The 25,856-nt window shown below is 36.7% G+C and overlaps 1 protein-coding gene across 4 annotated transcripts in view; it reads left to right on the top strand.

Moving 5' to 3' along the window:
- The window catches only part of NCK1 (NCK adaptor protein 1), a 70,247-nt gene extending 44,890 nt beyond the window's left edge, over positions 1-25,357 (top strand). For 3 of the 4 annotated variants that reach the window (XM_068973718.1, XM_068973735.1, XM_068973726.1), the window contains exons 2-4: positions 6,849-7,092; positions 22,009-22,721; positions 24,646-25,357. In XM_068973718.1, the coding sequence (XP_068829819.1) occupies positions 6,867-7,092; positions 22,009-22,721; positions 24,646-24,840 (1,134 nt within the window). In that variant the 5' untranslated portion in view covers positions 6,849-6,866 and the 3' untranslated portion in view covers positions 24,841-25,357. Of the gene's footprint in view, positions 1-6,848; positions 7,093-10,444; positions 10,523-22,008; positions 22,722-24,645 lie in introns of those variants that run through there. The other variant, XM_068973743.1, reaches the window with a different exon arrangement.
- The last annotated feature ends 499 nt before the right edge of the window (positions 25,358-25,856 follow it).

Raw genomic sequence — 25,856 nt, 5'->3', positions numbered from 1 at the left:
AAATAATTCTACTCTTTTCATTAATGTTTTGTTTTAGAAAATATAATTTTCATTTAAAATATGTTAAAACATATTGGCCTAAATGTGATTATATTTAATTGGATTATAAATGCCCTAATATTTTCTTACCTTTAATTTTCATGGTAAATATTGATAGAACCAACATAAAAAAGCTCTTTGAGTCTTCACATTTTAAGTACGTGAAGGGGTTTTGAAACCAAATAGTTTGAGAATTGTTGATTTAGTAGGTAATTGGTTTCCATGTATTTATAACTTGTATATTCCTCTTCTGTTCCTTAAGAGTCAGCAGTAATCAAAAGTACATGAACTCGGCGGGGGTGGGGAGTGAAAAGAACATGTATTTGACTCCCATTTGACTCCCAGTTTCCACTGCTTATTTTCACAGGTTGAAAAGTCATTTAATTTCTTAATATCTGTATTATGAAGTGAGGATAATACTTTAAATGATTGTTGTGAGGGAAATGCTAGGATATGCCTGAATCATAGACCTTCAGTAAATGTTCCTTGGTGTATATTTTTAACAACTCTTAGCCTTTTTGAGGGTGTAGAAACCTTTCATTTTAAGCCAGTAGGTGTTCTCTAACTCAGTTTGTTGATCCCTTTCCAGTTAGAATGAAGGGTATAATTTATGAAGATTCCTAGAACAGTAAATTTCATATTGTCTTTAGTGACATATTGAAATGATTGAGTTCTTTAATTCCAACTTGGTTCTGTCCTTGTGGTAACCAGATTAGTGAGTGTGTGGAGATCCAGTTTGGGAATGAGATTGGAAGTGAATTTGAAAAACAAACTAAGATGAGGAAATAAGCCCCGGGAAAAAAAGACAAGCAGGATGTGGGTACTATAAGGTGAGAATGATGTCAAGTGCGAGGTCCATGATGTTTATATGTTGAGAGCAGGGCAGGCAGTCAGTGTGGATTAGTGGACAGCTTTATAATGGAAATCCAACACTCAGTGTCAGGGAGAAATTGGACACTGTTTGGTGAGGCTCTTCGGTTTAGGTGCTAGGTTCAAGGACAGAGACAAAAGGATAGGAATCTCATTCCTGAAAGCAAGAATGGGGGCAGAGAACATCCCAGTGCAAATATTGTTGGTGTAATTGGAAATATGGAGCTGAAGCTTTTGTAGGAAACTGGGATATTAATTGACAGTCTTTACAACCAGCCCTCTGGGTTGAATCAAAGAAAGTGCAGTGGAGTCACTTCAGTTTTAATTTAGGTTATTTAAACTAAGCTTGGATAAAAGAGAGCAAGAGAAATGGCTGTTAAAATAGTGCAAATGTTACTACTTGTAATTCTCCCCTGAGCATCTGTTCCAGGGCAGGCATGAGATGGGAAACATTTACTTTTGTTTTCTCAGGTTGCTTCAGTTGCTGTCCCTCCCATAGTGTCATGTCATTTCACTTTGTGGCTTGTTTTCAAAGATGCAGAGTTTTCCCCACTATCCGAACTCTAAAGTTAGCTCTTTTATCTGGTCCTTAACTGAGAGTTGGTCATCAGAGGAAAGCTAAATTATAGTGGGTTTTGTTTTTGTTTTAGAATGTAATTGTTTACATTTTGAATGTAATTCTGCTGGAAAGTAGATTGCATTTTACATCAACTTAACTACTCTTATATTTCATTTTTTATCTTACTTGTCCCATGTTCCTCATCCATATTTTGTGTTTTGGATGCCTGTTCTGATTAGCAAGCTTTCAGTTAGTTTTCTCTCTTTTTATAGTACATTTAAAAAATCAAGTAATATGAATGAAAAATAGTCAAACCACACATATATATGGAGTGTAGAGAGGGAAATGAAAGGCTTACCACTCAGAGAGGCTACCACTGTACGGTTTGATGTGTATCCCCCTTGAACTTTCAGTGTAGTAGAATTTTTTTCAAAATATCAGTCATATTGTTTTGGAATTTGATGATGTGATCACTCACCTAGAGCCAGACATCCTGGAATGCGAAGTCAAGTGGGCCCTAGGAAGCGTCACTACATAGTGGAGGTGATAGAATTCACTTGAACTATTTCAAATTCTAAAAGATGATGCTGTGAAAGTGCTGTACTCCATATGCCCACAAATTTGGAAAACTCAGCAGTGGCCACAGTACTGAAAAAGTCAGTTTTCATTCCAGTTGCAAAGAAAGGCAATGCCAGAGAATGTTCAAACTGCCTCACAATTGCACTCATCTCACATGCTAGCAAAGTAATGCTCAAAATTCTCCAAGCCAGGCTTCAACAGTACGTGAACCGTGAACTTCCAGATATTCAAGTTGGATTTAGAAAAGGCAGAGGAACCAGAGATCAAATTGCCAACATCCAGTGGATCATCGAAAAAGCAGGAGAGTTCCAGAAAAACATCTATTTCTGCTTTATTGTCTATGCCAAAGCCTTTGACTGTGTGAATCACAATAAACTGTGGAAAATTCTGAAAGAGACGGGAATACCAGACCACCTGACCTGCCTCTTGGGAAATCTGTATGCAGACCAGGAAGCAACAGTTAGAACTGGACATGGAGCAACATGAAACATGGTTCCAAATCGGGAAAGGAGTATGTCAAGGCTGTTTATTGTCACTGTGCTTATTTATTTAACTTATGTGCAGAGTACATCATGAGAAACGCTGGGCTGGATGAAGCGCAAGCTAGAATCAAGATTGCTGAGAGAAGTTATCAGTAACCTCAGATATGCAGATGATACCACCCTTACAGCAGAAAGTGGAGAAAAACTAAAGAGCCTCTTGATGAAAGTGAAAGAGGAGAGTGAACAAGTTAGCTTAAAGCTCAACATTCAGAAAACTAAGATCATGGCATCTGGTCCCATCACTTCCTGGTAATAGATGGGGAAACAGTGAGCAACTTTATTTTTGGGGGCTCCAAAATCACTGGAGATAGTGACTGTAGCCATGAAATTAAAAGACGCTTACTCCTTGGAAAAAAAGCTATGACCGACCTAGACAGCATATTGAAAAGCAGAGACATCACTTTGTCAACAAAGGCCCATCTAGTCAAAGCTGTGGTTTTTCCTGTGGTCATGTATGGATGTGAGATTTGGACTATAAAGTAAGTTGAGCGCCGAAGAGTGTTGGAGAGGACTCTTGAGAGTCCCTTGAACTGCAAAGAGATCCAACCAGTCCATCCTGAAGGAAATCAGTCCTGAATATTCACTAGAAGGACTGATGCTGAAGCTGAAACTCCAATACTTTGGCCACCTGATGAGAAGAACTGACTTCATTTGAAAAGACCCTGATGCTGGGAAAGATTGAAGGCAGGAGGAGGAGAGGATGACAGAGGATGAGATGGTTGGATGGCATCACCGACTCAATGGACGTGAGTTTGAGTAAACTCCGAGAGTTGGCGTTGGGCAGGGACGCCTAGCATACTGCAGTCCATGGGGTCTCAGAATCAGACACGACTGAGCGACTGAACTGACCATACTTGAGTCATTATTTTAGAAGGCTGGTAGGTTTTGAGTCCTTTGCAATAACCCCCCAAAGGTATCTTCCTTGTAGATACAGTTGAATGCTAGGGGTTGTTGAATTCTAAATTAAAATGCATTTCTTTGAATATGCTGAAGAACTTAACTCCTTTGTTGAGAAAACAGAATGCTATTCAATAAACAGAAGCTGAATTTATTTGCTTGCTAAACCAGGGGTAGCTATTTATGTATCTCTCTGAAGAAAGTAGAGAGCTAATCTAGGTGCAGGAGTGACTTAAATTGCAACATTTCCTCTCTTTATTCTAAAAGAGTTTGTGTAAGTTGAAATTATTTGTTCCTTTTTTTGCTATTCTTTGAATTTTAATAGAATTTGCCTGTGAAACTATCTGACCCTGGTGTTTTCATTTATGGGAAGATTTCTTAATGACTAATTCAGTTTTACTATTTTGTTACTTTAATTTTTCTATAAATTTGTACATTTACTTTTTCTCATATATTGATAAAGATTTTAATATTCCTGTAGCTTTTGAATGTCTAGCATCTATAATTAGGACTCCTTTTTTATTTATATTTGGGTGTACTTTTTCCTTTTTTTCGTTTTTAAAGAAATTTGTTGAAGTATAGTTGATTTACAAGGTTGTGTTAGTTTCTGTTTACAGCCAAGTGGTTCATTTTTATATATATTCTTTTTCATATTCTTTTCCATTATGGTTTATCACAGGATATTGAATATAGATCCCTGTGTTATACAGTAGGTCCTTGTTTATCTATTCGGTACATAGTAGTTTGCTAATCCCAAACTCCCTCACGCATGCGCCCCTGCCCTCGACAGCCTCGACAGTTTTTCCTCTGTGTCTGTCAGTCTGTTTTATAGACTGTTTCATTTATGTTATTTTATTTTTAAATAATTTTATTTCGGCTGTGCTGGATCTTCACTGCAGTGCGTGAGGCTCTCTGTTGTAGCACATGGGCTTTCTCTAGTTGCAGTGACGGGGGGCTGTTCTCTAGTTGTGGTGCGCGGGTTTCTCAGTGCCGTGGTTTCTCTTGTTGTGGCATGGGTACACGGGCTTCAGTAGTTCTGGCACACGGGCTCAGTTGCCCCGCAATGTGTTGGATCTTATTTCTCAGTCCAGGGTTCAAACCCTTGTTCCTTGTGCTGGCAAATGGACTTCCCATCCAGGGAAGTCTCAGTGTGTCATATTTAATAAGTGATGTCATATGGTATTTGTCTTTCTCTTTCTGATTTACTTCACTTAGTATAATAGTCTATAGGTCTATGTTGCTGTACATGACATTATTTCACTCTTTTTATGGCTGAGTAGTATTCCACTGTGTATGTATACCACATCTTCTTTATCCATTCCTGTTTCCATGGACATTTAGGCTATTTCCATGTCTTGGCTATTGTAAGTAATGCTGCAGTGAACATTAAGGTATGTGTATCTTTTTTATTTATAGTTTTGTCTGGATATATGCTTAGGAGTGGGATTGCAGCCTCATATAACAGCTCTATTTTTAGTTTTTTCTGTTTTTGTTTTTTTTTTTTTGAGGAAACTATCTTGTTTTTCATGGTGGCTGCACCAATTTACATTCCCACCAACAGTATAGGATTTTTCTCCACACCTTCTCTGGCATTTGTTATTTGTAGACCTTTCAGTGATTGCCATTCTAAGGTGAGATAGTGCTTCATTATGGTTTTGATTTGCATTTTCTAATAGTTAGTGATGTTTAGCGATGTTGAGCATCTTTTCATGTGCATGTTGGCCATCTATATGTCTTCTTTGGAGAAATGCATGTAGGTCTTCTGCCCATTTTTTGATTTTTTTTTTTTACCGAGTTGTATGAGCTGTTTGTATATTTTAGAAATTAAGCGCCTGTCAGTTGCATTGCTTGCAGATGTTTTCTCCCAGTCCATAGGTTATCTTTTTGTTGTGCTTGTGGTATCCTTTGCTGTATAAAAGCTTGTAAGTTTGATTAGGTCCTATTTGCTTTTATTTCCATTGCCTTGGGAGACTGACCTAAGAAAATATTGGTATGATTTGTCAGAGAATATCTTGCTTATATTCTAAGAGTTTTATGGTGCCATATCTTATATTTAAGTCTTTAAGCTATTTTGAGTTTATTTTTATGTATGGTATTATGAGAGTGTGTTCTAACTTCATTGATTTACAGGTGGCTGTCCAGCTTTCCTGACACCACTTGCTGATGAGACTGTCTTTTCTCCATTGTATATTCTTCCCTCCTTTGTTGAAGATTAATTGACCATAGAGATGTGGGTTTATTTCTGGGCTCTCTATTCCTTTTTTCATTTTTTAGTCTTGTCAGAACTATGTCCATTTTTTAGTCATGACATCTAACTTTGTCTTGAGCCTTTCTTCTGTCTTTGCTGTTTCATTAAATTCTGCTTTTATTTGTATTATTTCCTTTTATCTCCTTTTCTTTATGTTCTTTTCTAACTGAAGACAGATGATCTGTTCATTAATTTATTTTTAACTTTTCTTATTTTTCTGATGTAACTATGTATAACTACAGATCTCTTTTTTATATACCCCTTTTGCTGCATCACACAAAGTTATTCGTATAGCCTTTAATTTTACTTGTAAGTATTTTCAAAATTCTGTTAAGATTTCTTCTCTGACTCATCAGTGTTTGTTGTTACTGTTTTGCTCAGTAGTGTCTGACTTGGTGACCCCATGGACCATAGCCCACCAGGTTCCTCTGTCCGTGGGATTCTCCAGGCAATAATACTGGAGTGGGTTGCCATTTCCTTCTCCACATCAATTTTTAGAAGTTTCTAAACCTATAAGATTTTTAAAAAGTTATCTTTGTTATGATTGTCAGAGAATATGATTTAAGATACCAAGTACACAAAAAATGTATAGAGATTTTTATGGCATTTGATTGGATTTTGTACATACTTTTGTTTGTGTTCTTCTGTGAAGTTACATTTGCATATGTTTATTGCATCAGACTTAATAGTTGCAATGTCAGTTCTTCTTTAACCTTTCTGATTTTTTGTCGTCTTAATTTACTACTGAGATAAATATGTTAAAAGTTAAACCTTTATGACAATGGATTTGTCAGTTTTTTTCTTGTTTTGTCAATCTATTTTGGACCTATATTAATAGGTATACATAAGCTTAGCTGTTACATATATTGAATAAAACCTTTTATCAGGATATAGTGACTCTTTATCACTAGTGATAGCTTTGCCTTAAAGTCCTTTTGTGTGTCATTAATATATCTATACCAGTTCTGTATTGATTAGTATTTGCTTGGTATTTAATTTTTTTCCGTTTTTATTTTTTAACCATTCACTACGTTAGGTTCTTAGGTGTGTTTCTCTTGACAAGCATGTGGACAACTTCTCAACCTTACGTAAAATATTTTCTGTGTGGTTGCAGTGCAGAAGGTGCTGAACAATGGCAGAGGAAGTGGTGGTAGTAGCCAAGTTTGATTATGTGGCCCAGCAAGAGCAAGAGCTGGACATCAAGAAGAACGAGAGACTGTGGCTTCTGGATGACTCTAAGTCCTGGTGGCGAGTTCGAAATTCCATGAATAAAACGGGTTTTGTGCCTTCTAACTATGTGGAAAGGAAAAACAGTGCCCGGAAAGCATCTATTGTAAAAAACCTTAAAGATACCTTAGGTAAGTTATTTTTGTTTTAAAACAAGAACAGCAATACTTTCTTTCTAATGAATGCTAGAAATTGGTTCTTCGTACAGAATTTTGGCATCAGTGGGCAGAACTGACTAGAATATCCCAAGCTGAGATTTCAGCTAGGCAAGGTAAGTTTGGCTCATAGCAAGGGTATTCAAGTCAGGTGTGTTCAAAAAGACCAGTGAAGGTCATTTTCTGTAACTCTAGCTAGTGGAACTCACTCTGATTTTCTATCAGGGGCTTCTTGAGCCGTAGGTACCTATTGGAGTTTAGACAGATTCTCCATATAATTAAGATGAGGATAAATGAATGAGATGCAGAGTATCCTCCTTGTCATTAAGGTCACTTATTTTACAGGATACATTGATGGATTTTACATCTAATGGCTTCAGTTCAGTTCAGTTGCTCAGTCGTGTCCGACTCTTTGCGACCCCATGAATCGCAGCACACCAGACCTCCCTGTCCATCACCAACTCCCGGAGTTCACTCAGACCCATGTCCATCGAGTTGGTGATGCCATTCAGCCATCTCATCCTCTGTCATCCCCTTCTCCTCCTGCCCCAAATCCCTCCCAGCATCAGAGTCTTTTCCAATGAGTCAACTCTTCGCATAAGGTGGCCAGAGTACTGGAATTTCAGCTTTAGCATCATTCCTTCCAAAGAAATCCCAGGGCTGATCTCCTTCAGAATGGACTGGTTGGATCTCCTTGCAGTCCAAGGGACTCTCAAGAGTCTTCTCCAACATCACAGTTCAAAAGCATCAATTCTTCGGCCCTCAGCTTTCTTCACAGTCCAACTCTCACATCCATACATGACTACTGGAAAAACCATAGCCTTGGCTAGATGGACCTTTGTTGGCAAAGTAATGCCTCTGCTTTTGAATATGCTATCTAGGTTGGTCATAACTTTCCTTCCAAGGAGTAAGTGTCTTTTAATTTCATGGCTGCAGTCACCATCTGCAGTGATTTTGGAGCCCCAAAAAATAAAGTCTGACACTGTTTCCCCATCTATTTCCCATGAAGTGATGGGACCAGATGTCATGATCTTAGTTTTCTGAATGTTGAGCTTTAAGCCAACCTTTTCACTCTCCTCTTTCACTTTCATCAAGAAGCTTTTTAGTTCCTCTTCACTTTCTGCCATAAGGGTGGTGTCATCTGCATATCTGAGGTTATTGATATTTCTCCCGGCAATCTTGATTCCAGCTTGTGCTTCTCCCAGCCCAGTGTTTCTCTGATGTACTCTGCATATAAGTTAAATAAGGAAGCTGATAATGGCTTGCATTTTGATATTTGCTTTTAAAAACAAACTTTTTGTTCTTATATTTGATAAAAGAGTGTTACGTTGTGGATCATTACCATATATTAGCATCTACAAAGCTTATCTTTCTTATTTTGTTTCTCTTCTTTCTTCCTGTAACTGTAAATTTTGTTTCTACTGACCTTCCCTTAGGGCCATAAATAGGAGAATCTGCTTCATGTTGGGCTTGGCCAAGCTGTGATAGGAAGGAAATGTGCGCAGAAGAGAACCAGTCTGTCTCTCTCTCTCTTTAAAAAATTCTCCTTCGCTGACAGGAAGGAATTGGGAGGGACATAGTTTCCCTCAGGTATTTAGGCAAGCATGCTGTTACTTAATAGTTCTTGGTGTATATGTAGAAGAAGTGTAATTTCTCCTTGAACAAGATAGTATGAGAATAAAGTGACTTTTGAGAATGTGACATGATTGAACATGGAGTATTATTGACTGCTTCATATTAATTTTTATTTCTTACTCAGCATTATTGTTATTCTACTCTAAAGGTAATTTAACAAATGAAGTTATTAACCATACATTTAAATGCTTTAACTAGGCTTACCTTTTTTTTTTTCTGAGATTTTTGAGGTATTGTTATTAGTTAATATTATTTAATTATTTAATATTAGTTTTTAAATGGAAGACAGTTGGAAAGAGATTGTCCTTGAATGGTTGAAGAGATCAAAGTTAGAACCAGGAATACTTAAGATTTTGTAAATAATTAGATATTTATTTAAAGTATATTGATTAAAGGTGTTCAAGAAAATTAAGGTGACTTCTGTCAAAATATGCTTTGTAGTGATGAAGGCATAGAAAGGACTAAGGACACACCTAGAGAAACTTTTATGTCCTTTAAAAAAGGGTAGTGGTATCCTGAGACTATAGCAGATGTGACAGTAATTAACAGAAGACAGTGAAAAAGCTAATATAGAGCAAGGAGAAAAAAATCCCAGTTTTAGATACAACTTCACATAAATTTCAAAAGTTTTATTAAATACAGTTTTTTGTTATTAATACTCCTGGGAAACCTTCCATACTATTTTCTAATATTATTGAGATAGTTTTAGCTGTCTCAAGATTGTATCTTTTTAACTGTCTCGAGACTGTATTATTGAGACTGTTATCTATTTAAGTTCTAGGCTATCATTGTATTATATTACAATTATTGCTGTCTATTCCAAAGTACTTGGAAACATTCTGTTTTAAGGTAGTGACCTATAGTTAGCCTCTATAATGATGTAAATCCAGCTTTTGCCTTGGGTGGACAGCCTTCTGAATCCTGTTTTGGTAACTTAAATGTTCCATATAACTAATGAATTTGTTTCACAATGATTGTGCTGATGGAGATATTGTTTGAAGGTTAAGAAAGAAAGGGATAAAACAAAGGAAAGAATGAATACATGATGAAAAATAGAAAAATAGTACAGATGAACATAGTTCCAGGGTGGAAATAGAGATTCAGACAAACAGAACAAACAGACAAACAGAACCTCTTCAGAGAAGAGTTAGGAAAGGGGAGGGTGGGATGAACTGGGAGATTAGGTTTGACAGAAATACACTAACACGTGTGAAACAGATGGCTAGTGGGAACCCGCAGGGCAGCACAGGGAGCTCAGCCTAGTGCTCTAGGATGACCTTGATGGGTGGGTTGGGGGTGGAGGATCCAAGGGAGCTCCAAGAGGGAGGGGATATAGGTATACATACTGCTGATTCACTTTGTTGTACAGCAGAAACTAATGCAACATTGTAAAGTAATTCTCCAATTAAAAAAGAAGGAATACATGAATATATTTTCAACTACTGAAAAAAATATGCTTTAAATATGTGCTTTAAAACTTCTTCCAAAATAAATCTGAATAGTAAGGTCCTATTTGTGGCCATCACAATATCCTTGTTTTATAGTTCAGTTAGCGTTCAGGGAAAAAATGTTTTGGCAAGAGAAAAGCCTTAGGAAAACTTTCTATTGCCTGGGTGTGGGCCAAGTCACATGGATGGGGTGTGGGGAGTTTCAGTGTTGCAGAACCAGGAAGTTCACTGAAAATTATCCTGCTGTGTTAACAAACTAACGAAAGAGAACACGGGATTTTTTTTCAAAATGAATTGGCTAAAGGTGCTTAAAGATTTTTTCAGTAAGTTAACCTGTTTATTATATCTATAGCTTTCTTGTTTTTAAATTAGAATTTTCAGTTTGTGAATTTAAAGGAAAACTGTAAGGAGAGAACGTGGTGGGTTTATATAGGCTGGTGCTTTATGTTTGTGCAGCATAAGCTAAGTGATTGGCAGTACATCAGATACTAATAGCTTTGACTTGATAAGTAAAATAATTTCAAATTTTTTAATATCAATATTTAAATAACAAATAGAAAAAATATAAATGATTTGACTTTGATGTAGTTAGTTCTCTGAACTTAGCATAGACATTTGAAATGAACTAAATAAATTGTAAACATATTAGGAAGAGAAAAAGGATTTAAGTGAGCAAATTCCTTCATCCTCAGCATTTGAAGTAACATGATACTGTTACTGCTTTTTACTTAGACTTTAGAGGACTGATGTAGAAGATAATGCTTAACGAAGGCACCAGTATAGAGGGTATTTTAATTAAATCAGTGTCAGAGTGCTAGAAATTGCTGTTTTGGTTAATGTGAGATTTGATAGTTTGAAATGAATTGTGAGAGAGCTGCATACAAAGAATTTGAAAACATAGGAAGTAGTGAACTCTTGGATTGCTTTGAGTCGAGGTTTTAAAATGATTCTGATACTAACAAAGAACCTAAATTGTAGATCTGCTGATAGCCTCTTTTTACTCCTATGATAGTGAACTTGATTTGGTCTCTTTGAACAGTTGCTCAGTGGTTCTAGAAAAATGAACACAGAGATATTGTTGTAGAACTATCTTATGTGTAAGGAGTCTAAGGAAACAGAGTAACCTGTCAGGAGATTTTGGGGCAAAGAGCAAAATGGAAAGGGATCAAGCACTTCATCGGCAAAAAAGCTATAATATTAAGACTCTTTTTTTTTTTTTTTTTTTCCCCGGTAACTTTGGTGGCCAAAGGAATCCTTCTGGAATATGTCTCTCTTGGTTACTTTTTGGGGAGTTGTTAAAATTTTAGATCCATTTTTGGGAGTTAGTTTTCCTTTTAAAGAGTTTATTCATTCATTCATTCATTTATCAACATTTTTATTGAGAAACTACCTACTGCAAGCCAGAGAAAAACCAATTGTCACAGAACTTAGATTCTGATGGGGAGGTAGGTGATGGTTGTTACTTATTGTTAATATTTCTTAAGTTTGATTTTAAGTGATAACATAAACCAACTAGAAGTGATATAAAAAGGATATACTGTATCACTGATACAGTGATTTAATATATACCATCAATATAAAATTATCATTCTATTGAATCTTAGAAAGTTGATAGTTATTCTTAAATACATTTGTAGACTTAGAGTCAGGATTTGAGATTGATAACTAAAATATTTGTTTCCTCACTGCTTACAGTAAGCCGAAATTTTTACTAATTAAGTTTTAAAGCTTGTTAGAATAGAAATAGGCTGTTCACCCACTGTTTCCCTGAACGGACTTGAAACATAGAGGAAACAATATTTGTTCTCCTTGTGTGGTAGGCAACTAGAACCCTTGAGAACAGAAAGGGCGTTGTTTCAGATAAAGCAGAGAATAATAAAAAGCAGTAATTTATCTTATTTCATATAAATCAGATAAACTGATAAAAATACAAAAAAAAGTTAAATAAAAACCTCTGTTGGAAAGAACATCATTTATAATATTTAGAATTCCTTCATTCTCCTCCCAGATATATCACTTATTAGCCATGTGGCCAAGGGTGTATAACTTTGCTGATTTCCTGTTTCTTATTTGTAAAGGAGAGAGCTGGGCAAGACCAGATGATCTTGGAAATTCCCTACTGACTCTGAAAGTCTTTCTGGTACACAGCTGATCAGCCTTACATGTATCATAGAAATCAGGGGAAAATCCATAAGGGAGAAACTGGTTTTGAAGAAATAGGAACATAACAGAATTATAGTTCCCTAAAAAATTAGCAAGGATCAGTATTATTATTTTTGCTGCGCTGGGTCTTCATTGTGGCACACAGGCTTCTCGTTGCAGAGCACGAGGGGCTCAGTAGTTGAGGCATGTGGGCTTAACTGCACACAGCATATGGGATTTTCATTCAGTGACCAGGGATTGGACCCGCCTCTCCTGCATTAGAAGGGGGATTCTTAACCACTGGACCATCACAGAAGTGCCCCGTCAGACTCATTCTGTTGAACATTTATTTACTGTGTGATTTAGATGGAGGGGAAATGACATCCTTAAAGACCTAATGAAGAAAGTGTAACTAGTACATTGAGTTCAGAAATACATTTGAAAGCTAAAAACTGAAAAACAGATTAATAGAGACAGACATTAATGTTAAAGTCTACATTAACTTTTTAAAAGGGATTGAAAAATTGCTGAGACTCTGTCCTGACAGTGGTTTACATGAGTAAAAGACTTGGCAGGAGCTGCTGTGATAATGTACGTGCTAAAAAAACTCTCAACATGTTATATGGTGGTATTGATTCAAATTTTTGAGGTGCTCAGGTGAAGGGCTGCAGTGTGCTGGCCAAATAAAACATGACATAGTCTATTCATTTTGGGGAGCTATACTTTAACAGTGGTTTTGAGAAACTCAGGTGCTTCCAAATACTGGCATCAGGTTTATCAAAGGATTTGGAAACCAGGTTACATAATGAATAGTTAATGGGTACAAAGATTTGCCTTAACCATCCTATAGGAGAGGACAACTATTTTATAAAGATGAAATATTCACAGTGCTTCGCTAGATTCTTAAAAACTCTTGAGGAATTAATAGTACATTGTTTTGGTCAAGAAACGGTGCTGTAGGAAGAAAGAAGTAAGAACTAGTGGATTGGAGTGGAAGGGGAAGAGTGTGAGTGAGGGGAAGATTGAAAGCTATACTAATGCTTTTGGTTTTTTTAAACAAAGCTAATGATAAAAATGACTACCTCGGAGTTAGGTACGTCCTGAGTTCACAAACCTGAGTATTTCCCTCCCAACCCTGTCCACGTCCAGCTGTTTCATGCTATAGTAAAAAAAAAAAAAAGTATAGTAAAAAAAAATGCTTATTTTTGAAAAAATAAATTCTGGAAGCACTAGGAGGTAGGAAAATATCGATAATCATCATCATCGATTGAGTGCCTGCTGTGTGCTATGTACTGTGCTGCGTGCTTTCCATATAAACTTTAAAAAATTCGTTACACAATTTTTCTAAGATAGGTAGTTACTCTGCACCATATTTCACAAACAAGGAAAGTGGAGTTTAAAGAAGGTTAAATAACTTGACCAAGCTCTGATTAATCTGTAAGTAGCACCATTGAAATTTAAACTTAGGGTCTCTTGTTAAAGAGTTTTCCTAGTGCACACATTACATGTATAACTATAGCGTTAGATAAGTAATGGATTGGCAGGATTTGCTGCCAAAGGGTCTGGTTAAAATTAGGATTGTGGTGAACCAGCTGAAGTTGAGAAAAATTTAGAAAAGACTACACATTAATCTGAGGGACCCTGCTTGTTGATGTGATGTGATGTGAAAGTCACTAAGTCGTGTCTGACTCTTTGCGACTCCATGGATTATCCAGCCCATGGAATTCTCCAGGCCAAAATACTGGAGTGGGTAGCCTTTCCCTTTCCCAGGGGAATCTTCCCAGCCCAGGTCTCCCGCATTGCAAGCGGATTATTTACCAGCTGAGCCACAAGGGAAGCCCAAGAATACTGGAGTGGGTAGCCTAACCCTTCTCTAGCAGATCTTCTTGACCCAGGAATTGAACTGGGGTCTCCTGCATTGCAGGCGGATTGTTTACCAACTGAGCTATCCAGGAAGCCCTGTGTTGTTGAAATGATCTAATTGTTGTTGATTATAACATACTTGAGAAATTGAGATACTAATATTTTACATTTGTATAATTGTGTAAAGTACATTTGCATCTACTCTCTCATTGATAAAACATGAGATTAGAAGGAGTGTTTTTAAGCAGTGGAAACAAAAGAAATAAGCCCTTCCTAAAGATTTGTAAGCAGGGGAAAAAGCAAACCATTGATTTTGCATGCATTTGTATCATCCACATGATAAACAGGACTTTGTGTTGCACAGAAAACAGATATTCTAAGTTTATATTTTCTGTGAACTATGTCTGGCCTCTAAGATTAAAATAAGTTGTTTTGATTGTTTCCCACTTGGGATTTAATTGTTGGGTCTGTCTAGAAATTCTTCATTCTTTTTTGGGGCAAGGTACAATTAGTCTTAGACCATTATCTTTTTCAGAATCAAAAAATATTTTAGAACTAGTCTTCCATTTTCAGGTTTAAATTTTGCTTTTGCTTATATCAATATTCAATTTAATCAATTTAATAAACCCATTGATCATCTTCCTATACAGGAAATGCAAAAGATCAGTGAGATAGTAAAATAATCCTCTCTGAAAGCTTATATTCTAGTAGATAGGGTTAAAAGATAAACACAGGAAATGCTAGCATACAAGTACCTCAGAAATACAGAATACTAAAACAAAAATACTTGAAAAAATGGAGAGCTTATATATCATGGGAGGTGAGGATAGAGAATGAAGGATGTTGAAAAACACAAAGCAGGAAGATAATAAAGTTGTTATTTGAAATGACACTTCTTGAATGGATAGATTCTTTAAAAGACAGAATTTTTAATAAGGTTTTGGGAAAAAACTAGCAAACAAGGTAAACTAAGTCATGAATTAGATATTTCCACATTTTTATTAAACTTTAGAGTAGTTTCAGTGCAGGGCGTTACAGAAAGATGCTTTTATTTAACATTTACTCTTGTGTACTGTGCTATTCCTTTACATTATTTTATTCAGTTCTCATAACACTCATGGTAAGTGCTGTTTACTCCATTTCTGAGCTCCGAAAAGTGAAACAGCTTGCTCAAGATGGCATGGTTAGTAAGACACATACCTGGGATTTGAACCCAAAGGCCTATAATGTTTCAAGTCCTCTACTGTTTTCTATAGTCTATAACATAAGCCTGGAAAGGAAGGTTTGAGGACATCCTGTAGAGGACTGTAGACTCTAGGCGCAGTTGTTGTTGTTTAGTTGCTAAGTCATGTCCGACTCTTGCGATCCCATGGACTGTAGCCTGTCAGGCTCCTCTGTCCATGGGATTCTCCAGGCAAGAATACCTGAGTGGGTTGCCATTACCTTCTCCAGGGGATCTTCCCGGGAATCGAACCCGGGTCTCCTGCATTACAGGCAGATGATTTACCAACTGACCTATGAGGGAAACTCTAGGCACAGTATTTCTTTTAATTTGTTGGGCAGAAGAGCCACTATTGGCTTTTGTGCAATCAGTTCAGTTTAGTCGCTTAGTTGTGTCTGACTCTTTGAAACCCCATGGATGCAGCACGCCAGGCTTCCCTGTCCATCACCTACTCCTGGAGCTTGTTTAAACTCATGTCCATCAATTCGGCGATGCCATCCAGCCTCCATCCATCTCATCCTCGTTCCCTTCTCCTGCCTTCAATCTTTCCCAGCATCAGGATCTTTTCCAGTGAGTCAGTTTTGTGCATGAGTCAGTTTTGTGCATCAGGTGGCCAAAGTATTAGAGCTTCAGCTTCAGCATCAGTCCTTCCAATGAATATTCAGGGCTGATTTCCTTTAGGATTGACTGGTTTGATCTCCTTGAAATCCAGAGGACTCTCAACAGTCTTCTCCAGCACCACAGTTTGAAGGCATCAATTCTTCAGTGCTTAGTCTTCTTTATAGTCCAACTCTCACATCCATACATGAGTACTGGAAAAACCATAGCTTTGACGAGATGGCCCTTTGTTGGTAAAGTAATGTCTCTGCTTTTTAATATACTGTCTAGGTTGGTCATAGCTTTTCTTCCAGGGAGCAGGCATCTTTTAATTTCATAGCTACAGTCACCGTTCATAGTGATTTTGGAGCCAAGAAAATAAAGTCTGTCACTGTTTCCTTTGTTTCCCCATCTATTTCCCATGAAGTGATGGGACTGGATGCCATGATCTTTGTTTTTTGAATGTTGAGTTTTAAGCCAGCTTTTTCACTCTTATGTTTCACTTTTAAGAGGTTCTTTAGTTCCTCTTTGCTTTTTTCCATAAGTGTGTTGTCATCTGCATATCTGAGGTTATTGATATTTCTCCCTGCAATCTTGATTCCAGTTTGTACTACAATAGGGCATGTAATTGTAGCTGTAATATAAAGTTAGACTGGATGATATGGGTGATGGTTTGAAGTGAGATAGAGTAGATTAGTAAAAGAAATAGGAAAAGAAAAGTAGAGGGTAGTGATGGCTCAAGCACAACATGGGCCTGAACTAGAACATAAATAGTAGAAATGGAAAGTTTTGACAGAAAGGACGTATGATGACTTTAAGAAATTGACGTGGGAATCTTTTAAGAAAGTAATTTTTATGATGTAAAGTTCATGAAGTTAATTAACCATTTTAAAGTGTATAATTCAGCGTTATTTAGTCCATTAACAGTGTTGTGCAACCACCGCATCTGTCTAATTCCAAACTGTTTTCATCACTCCAAAAGGAAACTATTCCCATTCAACAGTTGCTCCCATTACTCCTTCCCTTCAGCCGCTGGCAACCACTGATCGGCTTTCTGTCTATACAGAGTTACCTACTCTGGCTATGTTGTATAATATGTAATCATTATATGACATAACCAGAGTAGATAATATTGAATCATACAATATTAACCTTTTGTGTCTAGTTTCTTTCACTAAGCACACTGTTTTGGAGGTTCATCCATGTTGTAGCATGTATCACTACTTCATCCCTTTTATGGCTGAATAATACTGCCTTTAGGATGGACTGGTTGGATCTCCTTGCAGTCCAAGGGACTCTCAAGAGTCTTCTCCAACACCACAGTTCAAAAGCATCAATTCTTCGGTGCTCAGGCTTCTTCACAGTCCAACTCTCACATCCATACAGGACTACTGGAAAAACCATGGCCTTGACTAGACGGACCTTTGTTTGCAAAGTAATGTCTCTTTTGAATATGCTATCTAGGTTGGTCATAACTTTCCTTCCAAGCAGTAAGCGTCTTTTAATTTCATGGCCGCAGTCACCATCTGCAGTGATTTTGGAGCCCCCAAAAATAGAGTCTGACACTGTTTCCACTTTTTCCCATGAAGTGATGGGACCAGATGCCATGATCTTCGTTTTCTGAATGTTGAGCTATAAGCCAACTTTTTCACTCTCCTCTTTCACTTTCATCAAGACCATCCTAAAGGAGATCAGTCCTGGGTGTTCATTGGAAAGACTGATGCTGAAGCTGAAACTCCAATACTTTGGCCATCTCATGCAAAGAGTTGACTCATTGGAAAAGACCCTGATGCTGGGAGGAATTGGGGGCAGGAGGAGAAGGGGACGACAGAGGATGAAATGGCTGGATGGCATCACCGACTCAATGGACATGAGTTTGGGTGAACTCTGGGAGTTGGTGATGGACAGGGAGGCCTGGCGTGCTGCAATTCATGGGGTCGCAAAGAGTCGGACACGACTGAACTGAACTGAATATTGCCTTATATGGATATATACCACATTTTTGTTTATCCATTCATCTGTTGATGTACATTTGGGTTGTTTCTATCTTTTGATTACTGGGACTAGGAAGCTGTGAACATTTGTACACAAGTATTTGTTTTAATTCCTGTTTTCAGTTTTTTTGAGTATATACCTAGGAGTGGAATTATGGTAGTTCTGTGTTTAACATTTGAGGAACCATCACCTGTTTCCCTTGGCATTTGTACCATTTTACATTTTGACCAGTAGTGTAAAAGAGGTTCCAGTTTCTACATATCCTCATGAACACTTTTCCCTTTTTTTGGTTTGGTTTAATTTGGTTTTATTATAGCCATCCTAGTAAGATGTGAAATGGTATTTCATTGCTATTTTGATTGGCATTTCTGTAATGACTAATGATACCGAGCATCTTTTCAAGTGCTTTCGAGGTATTTGTATACCTTCTTTGGAGAATTACTTATTCAAGTCCGTTATCCTTTTTTGAGGTAAGTTTTTCTTTTTGTTGTTAGGTTCTACAAGTGCATTATATGTTCTGGATATAGATTCTTATCAGAATTATATTTGCAAGTATTCTTTTCTAATTCTGTAGGCTGTCTTTTCATTTTCTTGATATTGTCCTTTGCACAGATGGTTTTTTTTTAATGAAGTATAGTTTATTATTATTATTTGATGTCAAATCTGAGAATCTGTTGCTAAATCCAAGGTCAGAAAGACTTTTCCCTAAGTTTTCTTCTGAGAGGTTTTAAGTTTTAACTCTTTTATTTTCATCATCTATTTATTTTGAGTTGATACTTGTATGTGGTATGAAGTAGGAATCCAGTTTCATTCTTTTGCATGTGGATATCCAGTTGTCCCAGCATCATTTGTTAAAGAGACTATTCTTTCCTGTATTAAAATGGTCTTGGCATCCTTCTCGTGGTCAGAGTCAAAAGTCAACTGACCATAGATGTATGGTTTTATTTCACTACTCTCAATTCTATTCCATTGGTCTATTTTTCATTTCTTGTATGCCAGTACTACACTGTTTGATTACTGTGCCTTTGTAGTAAATTTTGAAATTGGGGAAAATGAGTCTTCCAACTTTGTTTTCCATTTTTAAGATTTTCTTTTGGCTATTTGGGGTCTTTTATAATTCCATATGAATTTTAGGGTCACTTTTTTCCATTTCTGGAAAAAGGGGGGGGGTACTTTGATAAGGATTACACTGAATCTGTGCATCACTTTGGATAGTATAGTCATCCCTTGGTATCTGCTAGGTTTTGGTTCCAGTATCCCCTGCAAATAACAAAATTTAACGATAATCCTTGTACAGACAGCAAAGTATTTGCATATACTCTACACATACTCTCCCATATATGTTAAATCATCTGTGGGTTACTTGCAATACCTAATACAATGTAAATTCTATGTAAATAGTTGTTGGTGATGGCACATGCAAGTTTTCCTTTTTGGAACTTTCTAAAATTTTTTTCTCAATTTTTTTTTTAAATTTAAGATTTTTATGTTTTTTACCTCAGGCTGCTGCATCAATTAATTTCAGCAGAAAACACCCTAACCCTGAAAATGCTCCAAGTCAGGTGAAAGCAAGGCAAGCCACTGTGCCAGTCCTTCAGGTAGCTGCTGAGAGCTTGAAACCCATAAGTACAATTCTTTGTGAGAAAGATCTGTATTACTCTTTCTGACATTATTAGTTTAGGTTGCTGTCCTCACAGTCACAGCTGATTTGGAATTAAGAGATACTTAGGCAGACAACTTCAGAGAAGGCAATGGCAACCCACTCCAGTACTCTTGCCTGGAAAATCCCATGGACAGAGGAGCCTGGTAGGCTGCAGTCCATGGGGTCGCTAAGAGTCAAACACGACTGAGCGACTTCACTTTCACCTTTCATTTTCATGCATTGGAGAAGGAAATGGCAACTCACTCCAGTGTTCTTGCCTGGAGAATCCCAGGGACGGGGGAGCCTGGTGGGCTGCCGTCTCTGGAGTTGCACAGAGTCGGACACGACTGAAGCGACTTAGCAGCAGCAGCAGTCAGACAACTTAAAATGCTACCATGCTCTCTTACTACACAGCAGCAGCTGCTTTCTTCATTAAGCCTTGCCCTAGTTATTGTAAGTTCCTTACTGGATTCTAGAGTTCCACAAAAGTTGATTTTGACAGTATTCACGAGCTCATTAATTACTCTTTCGGAAGGATGGAACCCTAGAGTTCCCTACAGTGCCAGAAATCCCTGATGTACAAATTTTTCATAATCATGATATATCATTAGCCAGAAGGAAGGAAATTAGGAGGGGAGGGAGTTAGTTGATTTATGGATATTAGAGAGATTATTTTCATTTGGACATGGCGGTTGTATTTGAGGTGCTCATGGTGCCTTCTGTAGATGACTAGTGGCAGTTGGAATTATAATGTGTAAATTCCAGCTTGGAGCTGCAAAGAGACCTTGGAATCTTCTGTTTGGAAGTTACAGAAAATGAAAGTGATTTCCTTGAAGTAGAGGCTAAGTCCAAGCATGGCATTTTGGGAAATACTTTGAACTAAGAATCATTCACTTACTCTTTCAGCAGACATTCCCTTTGTTCCTGCTACTAGTATAGTTACTGCTAAGTGCTGGAGAGACAAGGTAGTAAAATTCAGTTTACTGCCCCAGGAAACTTACTGTTTTATTAAGATGGACAAGTAAGCAAATAAAAATGCGGTTTTTATAACAAGGTTTACAGGAGCCCAGACAGAGGAACACAAAAATATTTAAACAGGTCAGTGGGGAAAACAACATACTCTCGGGGAAATTAAAGAAGGAGAAAATGTTGTAGAGAATAATCTGTGATCTTGGTTCTGTATAGAGAGTTTGAAAAGACTGAGGACTCTAAAATGGTCTGATTTCCAGTGAAAAGATGACAGTTGTAATTGAGTAGTTTTGGTGGAGATGAAGGACCAGATTATAATGAGTTAGGAGTGAGTGGGTGGCAAAAGAGTTGAAGGAAAAAGGAAAGACAACCTTTTAAGAATGATGTAGTTAAAAAACAATAGCAGAGTTGTGTAACTCTATTTCGGAATAGAAGTGATCTAAGTGTTTTTCTAGACTTTAGGAGTGAGTGGGAGGAAAACACATCTGGATGGCCAAGAGTCCCAAAAAGAGGCAGGAAAGATGGTATTAAGAGTCCAAAAGGATTAGAGGTTGGGAACTTGGCAGAAGAAAAAGAGTAAGGGTAATGAGAAAGAATTTTGAGATAGAAAGTATTTGAGAATTTTTCTTTTTTCAGTAAAAGGAGAACACAAACTCATATGCTAAAGTTGCTGTAGCATACATTTACGATGATAGTACCATTTGGTTATTTTTTTTCATTCTTTTTACAAATATATATTAAGCATCTCCTGTGTACTAAGGCACTGTGAGATCCTTGGGATTATATCCGTGAACAGAGTCAGCAAAAATCTCTGCTGTTTTGGAGCTTATTTATATGTGAATTGGATGAAGACAGATAAGCAAGTAAATAGTATATTATTGTAAAATAAGCATGAAGTAAATAGAGCAACCTGAGTCTTGGAAACTAAGAAAGCAAATGGGAGGATTACCCAGACATAACTAGAATTTTATATTGCATATCAAATTGTAATCTAAGTTACTATTTAATTTCTATACAGCTCATTATAGACTCTTAGTTAATAAAGAAGAACTTGGTTTTGCTGGAGCCTTTATGTATTTAGATTGTAGATATGTGGGAAATAATTGAATATTTACATTTAAGAGACAGTTTATTAATTTTAGGGCAACTTTAGAATGTTACAGTTACTTCAGGGTCTTTAACATGAGAAAAGAGAATTTATGAGGTGGGTCAAAAGTAACAAACTTCCAGTTATATAAAATAAAAGAAAGAAGAGTGACATGGAGAGGAAGAGGGAGGGTAAAAAACTTACTGAGTTGGGCATCCTTTTGTAATGAATGAATTGGTGTTTCTTGTTTTTCATTGTTTTGTATTCTCATTACCCTTTTTTATTTAAACAGGCATTGGAAAAGTGAAAAGAAAACCTAGTGTGCCAGATTCTGCATCTCCTGCTGATGATAGCTTTGTTGACCCAGGGGAACGTCTCTATGACCTCAACATGCCTGCTTATGTAAAATTTAACTATATGGCAGAGAGAGAGGATGAATTATCATTGATAAAAGGGACGAAGGTGATCGTTATGGAGAAATGCAGTGATGGGTGGTGGCGGGGTAGCTACAATGGACAAGTTGGATGGTTCCCTTCAAACTATGTGACTGAGGAAGGCGACAGTCCTTTGGGTGACCATGTGGGTTCTTTGTCAGAGAAGTTAGCAGCAGTCGTCAATAACCTAAATACTGGGCAAGTGTTACATGTGGTTCAGGCTCTTTACCCATTCAGCTCGTCCAATGATGAAGAACTTAACTTTGAGAAAGGAGATATAATGGATGTTATCGAAAAACCTGAAAATGACCCTGAGTGGTGGAAATGCAGGAAGATCAATGGAATGGTTGGTCTGGTACCAAAAAACTATGTTACCATTATGCAGAATAATCCATTAACATCAGGTTTGGAACCATCGCCTCCACAGTGTGATTACATTAGGCCTTCACTTACTGGAAAGTTTGCTGGCAATCCGTGGTATTATGGGAAAGTCACCAGGCACCAAGCAGAAATGGCATTAAATGAAAGAGGGCATGAAGGTGATTTCCTCATTCGTGATAGTGAATCTTCGGTAAGTTGGTTTTCAAAGGTAAATGGAAATAGAGCCCTGGATATTAAAAAAAATAAATGGAAGACCAGAGAGGTTTAGTGGCTTCCGGAAAATTAACCAGGTAGTATATTTGTTAACATATGAAGTTTCTGAGTAAAGTCAATGTTCTTTGCAGGTATATTTATTTTTAGTAAAATATAGCCTTAAACAGGATTATTTGGCCTTGTCTAGTTCTGTTGGTTTTGCCTTCCTGAAATATTTCTGTTGCATTAAACTGAAAAATGGAGAAAATTAAACCCTGACTTTTTCACTGAGAACAACGCAGTAGATTAAACTGGAAAAACATTTCTTAAATTGCATAATCGGTACACTGTCATCCTTATAATAAAGGAAATCCCTGAATTTAGAAAAAAAATCTATATTTGTTTCTGTATAAATACTTGTTTGGAAGTTGGAATACACTTTTAGGTACCTCAAAAACCCATTTGAACATGCACCGTATTTGGAGGGCATTTACAATAATGATAAAATCTGTTCCCATAGTAGTGAAACAATAAAATTGTAAAACCATAAAAATTGAATAAGAAAATAGTTATGTGGGCTCTTGCATACTGTATAGGATTTTAGAATTTGACAATACTCATTTCCCTTAAAAATGACCTTTATTTTTCCTTGATAAAGGATATCACTACTTTTCCATGATTAGTATTAGCTTTGTGTGTATATATATTGTGTGTGTGTGTATGTGCATGTGCGCACATGTGTGTAAGGGGTGGGGGAAGAGAGAGCAAGATTGAAATTAATTGAGCCGCCTGCTGTGTAGTTCAGGAAATGAGGGTCTGTATGTAACCCCGCAGGAAGAGCAGGTGGTTGATGATAGGGAAGAGCAATGGGATTTGTTTTCTGTTAGATGCCTGGCCTGGCCCTGGTTTCCAGGACAAGCAATGGGCAGAATGGCTAGGAAGGGAGTGACCCTGGAGTGGGTGGTAAATAACCATAAGATGTTTCCAAGAAACCCACTGTTTGAAAGTTTGACAGTAACTGCATAAGAGGGTGATACAGACTATTCAAAAAAGTGTTAGCGTTAAAAAAAGAAAAAACATAAGAAAGTAGCTTGATTGCAGAATACCTTGTATTTTCTTGTAGGTAATTGAGCATAGATATTAGGCAAAATACACCATTATTTTTAGTAGTAGAAATTTTAAAGTAGAGATCTCAAATAAGCATATTTTATTTGACTTGCACAGTGTTTTTAATCATTTGAATTTATTGTCAGTATTTAAATATTGGGCGGTTTCAAATAAAAATTTAGACATCAGACTTCCCTTTTAAAATTGGAAGACCTGTCAATGTTGAGCTGTATTCCTACAGGGCAACAGTTGCAGCTAAGTGGCCATGCACTGTTGTTCCTCCTATATAACCACCCTGGCCCTTGTTTATATTTCTTTCTTCCCCCTTACAGGCATGTTGATTTTATGACCTCTTAGAGTTTACATTAGTTCTCATTTTTGTGTCCTTCATCTTTGAGAATTCAGAGTATATATTAGCTATTCTGTAAGACAGCTACTGTTTGCTACTAATTGAAAAGGGGTGGATGTCTTGGATATTCTGCTGTGTTTCTCCAGTAATTTGAATGAAGAGAAGATCTTGCGAATCAAATGCTAAACTAAAGGATTTGCCATGGCGTTAGGGAGATTTTGGTGTCTTAACTGGTTCAGTATTGAATCCTGGCTCTTTTAACTAGATAGATGATCTTGGACAACTCAGCTTCTCTTGAGCTTTTATTTTTTCATCTGTAAAATGGGTTTGTTTTGAGGTTTAAAGGAGATAATTCATGTAAATAATTTAGCATTGTGCCTGGTGTTTAAAGTGCTCACATTTTAGCTGTTATAGTTTATATAAAAATGCTAATAGATGTCTTTCAAAATGTTTTTTTCTCTTCTAGCCAAATGATTTCTCAGTATCACTAAAAGCACAAGGGAAAAACAAGCATTTTAAAGTACAACTAAAAGAGACTGTCTACTGCATTGGGCAGCGTAAATTCAGTACCATGGAAGAACTTGTAGAACATTACAAAAAGGCACCAATTTTTACAAGTGAACAAGGAGAAAAATTATATCTTATCAAGCATTTATCATGATACTGCTGACCGAAGTGAACTGCTGTACAGTTGTAATTCGTCATGTAATTGAAGACTGAGAAAATGTCAGTCCAGTCATGCTTGATTGGAAATTGCTGTTTCTAACTCTATATGAGAATTGACTATAATACATAAAATATTTTTATTATAATTCAGCCCATATATATATATACTACATACAGCAAGTATCTGCATAGAGCAGTTCCTTATCCTTGGTCTTCTGTTTTATTGTTTTCTTTGCTCTTCTCTTGCTTCTAATATTAAGGTTTTATATTTTGAACAAATGATGCAAATCAAAAGTCTTTATATGAAAGAATTTCTTTATTGCCTTTCCTTTATTTTCTTGTAAGGTACCACCTTAGTTACTTCTGCAATGGTTTCTATTCATGTAAAATTATTATATCTATTATATCAACATATACCATATGCTAAAATAAATTTCTTGGAGAGTTAATCTTTTCTGTGACTAAATAGCAATAATAAATGGAAAATTAGACATTATTTTCAGCTATTAATATTTGTCACAAACCTATGTAAATACCAAATATGTTGTGTCTGTCATTTTTCAGAATTCATTGTTTTCAGTTTAAAGCAAACCATATGGGACATAGGTTAGAAAATATATATCTTGTACAATTTAAATTTACAGCTGTTGGAAACAAAAATCTCCAAATGCCTATGAATTTTTTTCCCCCACTTCTCATCTGGTTATTCAAGAGAAAAAAGCATTCTCAAGATGTTTAGCTTTTAACTGTAAATGAATGCTCTAGTGTTATTTTTTTCCCCTAGTGTTATTTTACCAAAGCATCTAGTTTTTGAGTATGTTATATCTTGTGACTGTGAAAAAAAGCTATGGCCAAATTTTGAAGAAGTAGGTGACAATGAGATACTTGGTTCTCTCCCTACCACCCCTCCCCCCCAAAAAAATCAGTAATAATCAGGCATAGTAGTTGTAGTATTTTTATTTTCTTCATTCAGCTTTGAATTTTATTGACCAGGACACTAAAATTGATATA

This window comes from Capricornis sumatraensis, chromosome 1, assembly GCF_032405125.1.
Source record: "Capricornis sumatraensis isolate serow.1 chromosome 1, serow.2, whole genome shotgun sequence".
Taxonomy (NCBI): domain Eukaryota; kingdom Metazoa; phylum Chordata; class Mammalia; order Artiodactyla; family Bovidae; genus Capricornis; species Capricornis sumatraensis.
The sequence above is the reverse complement of the archived record's forward strand: the minus strand, read 5'-3'. Positions and strand labels throughout refer to the sequence as shown.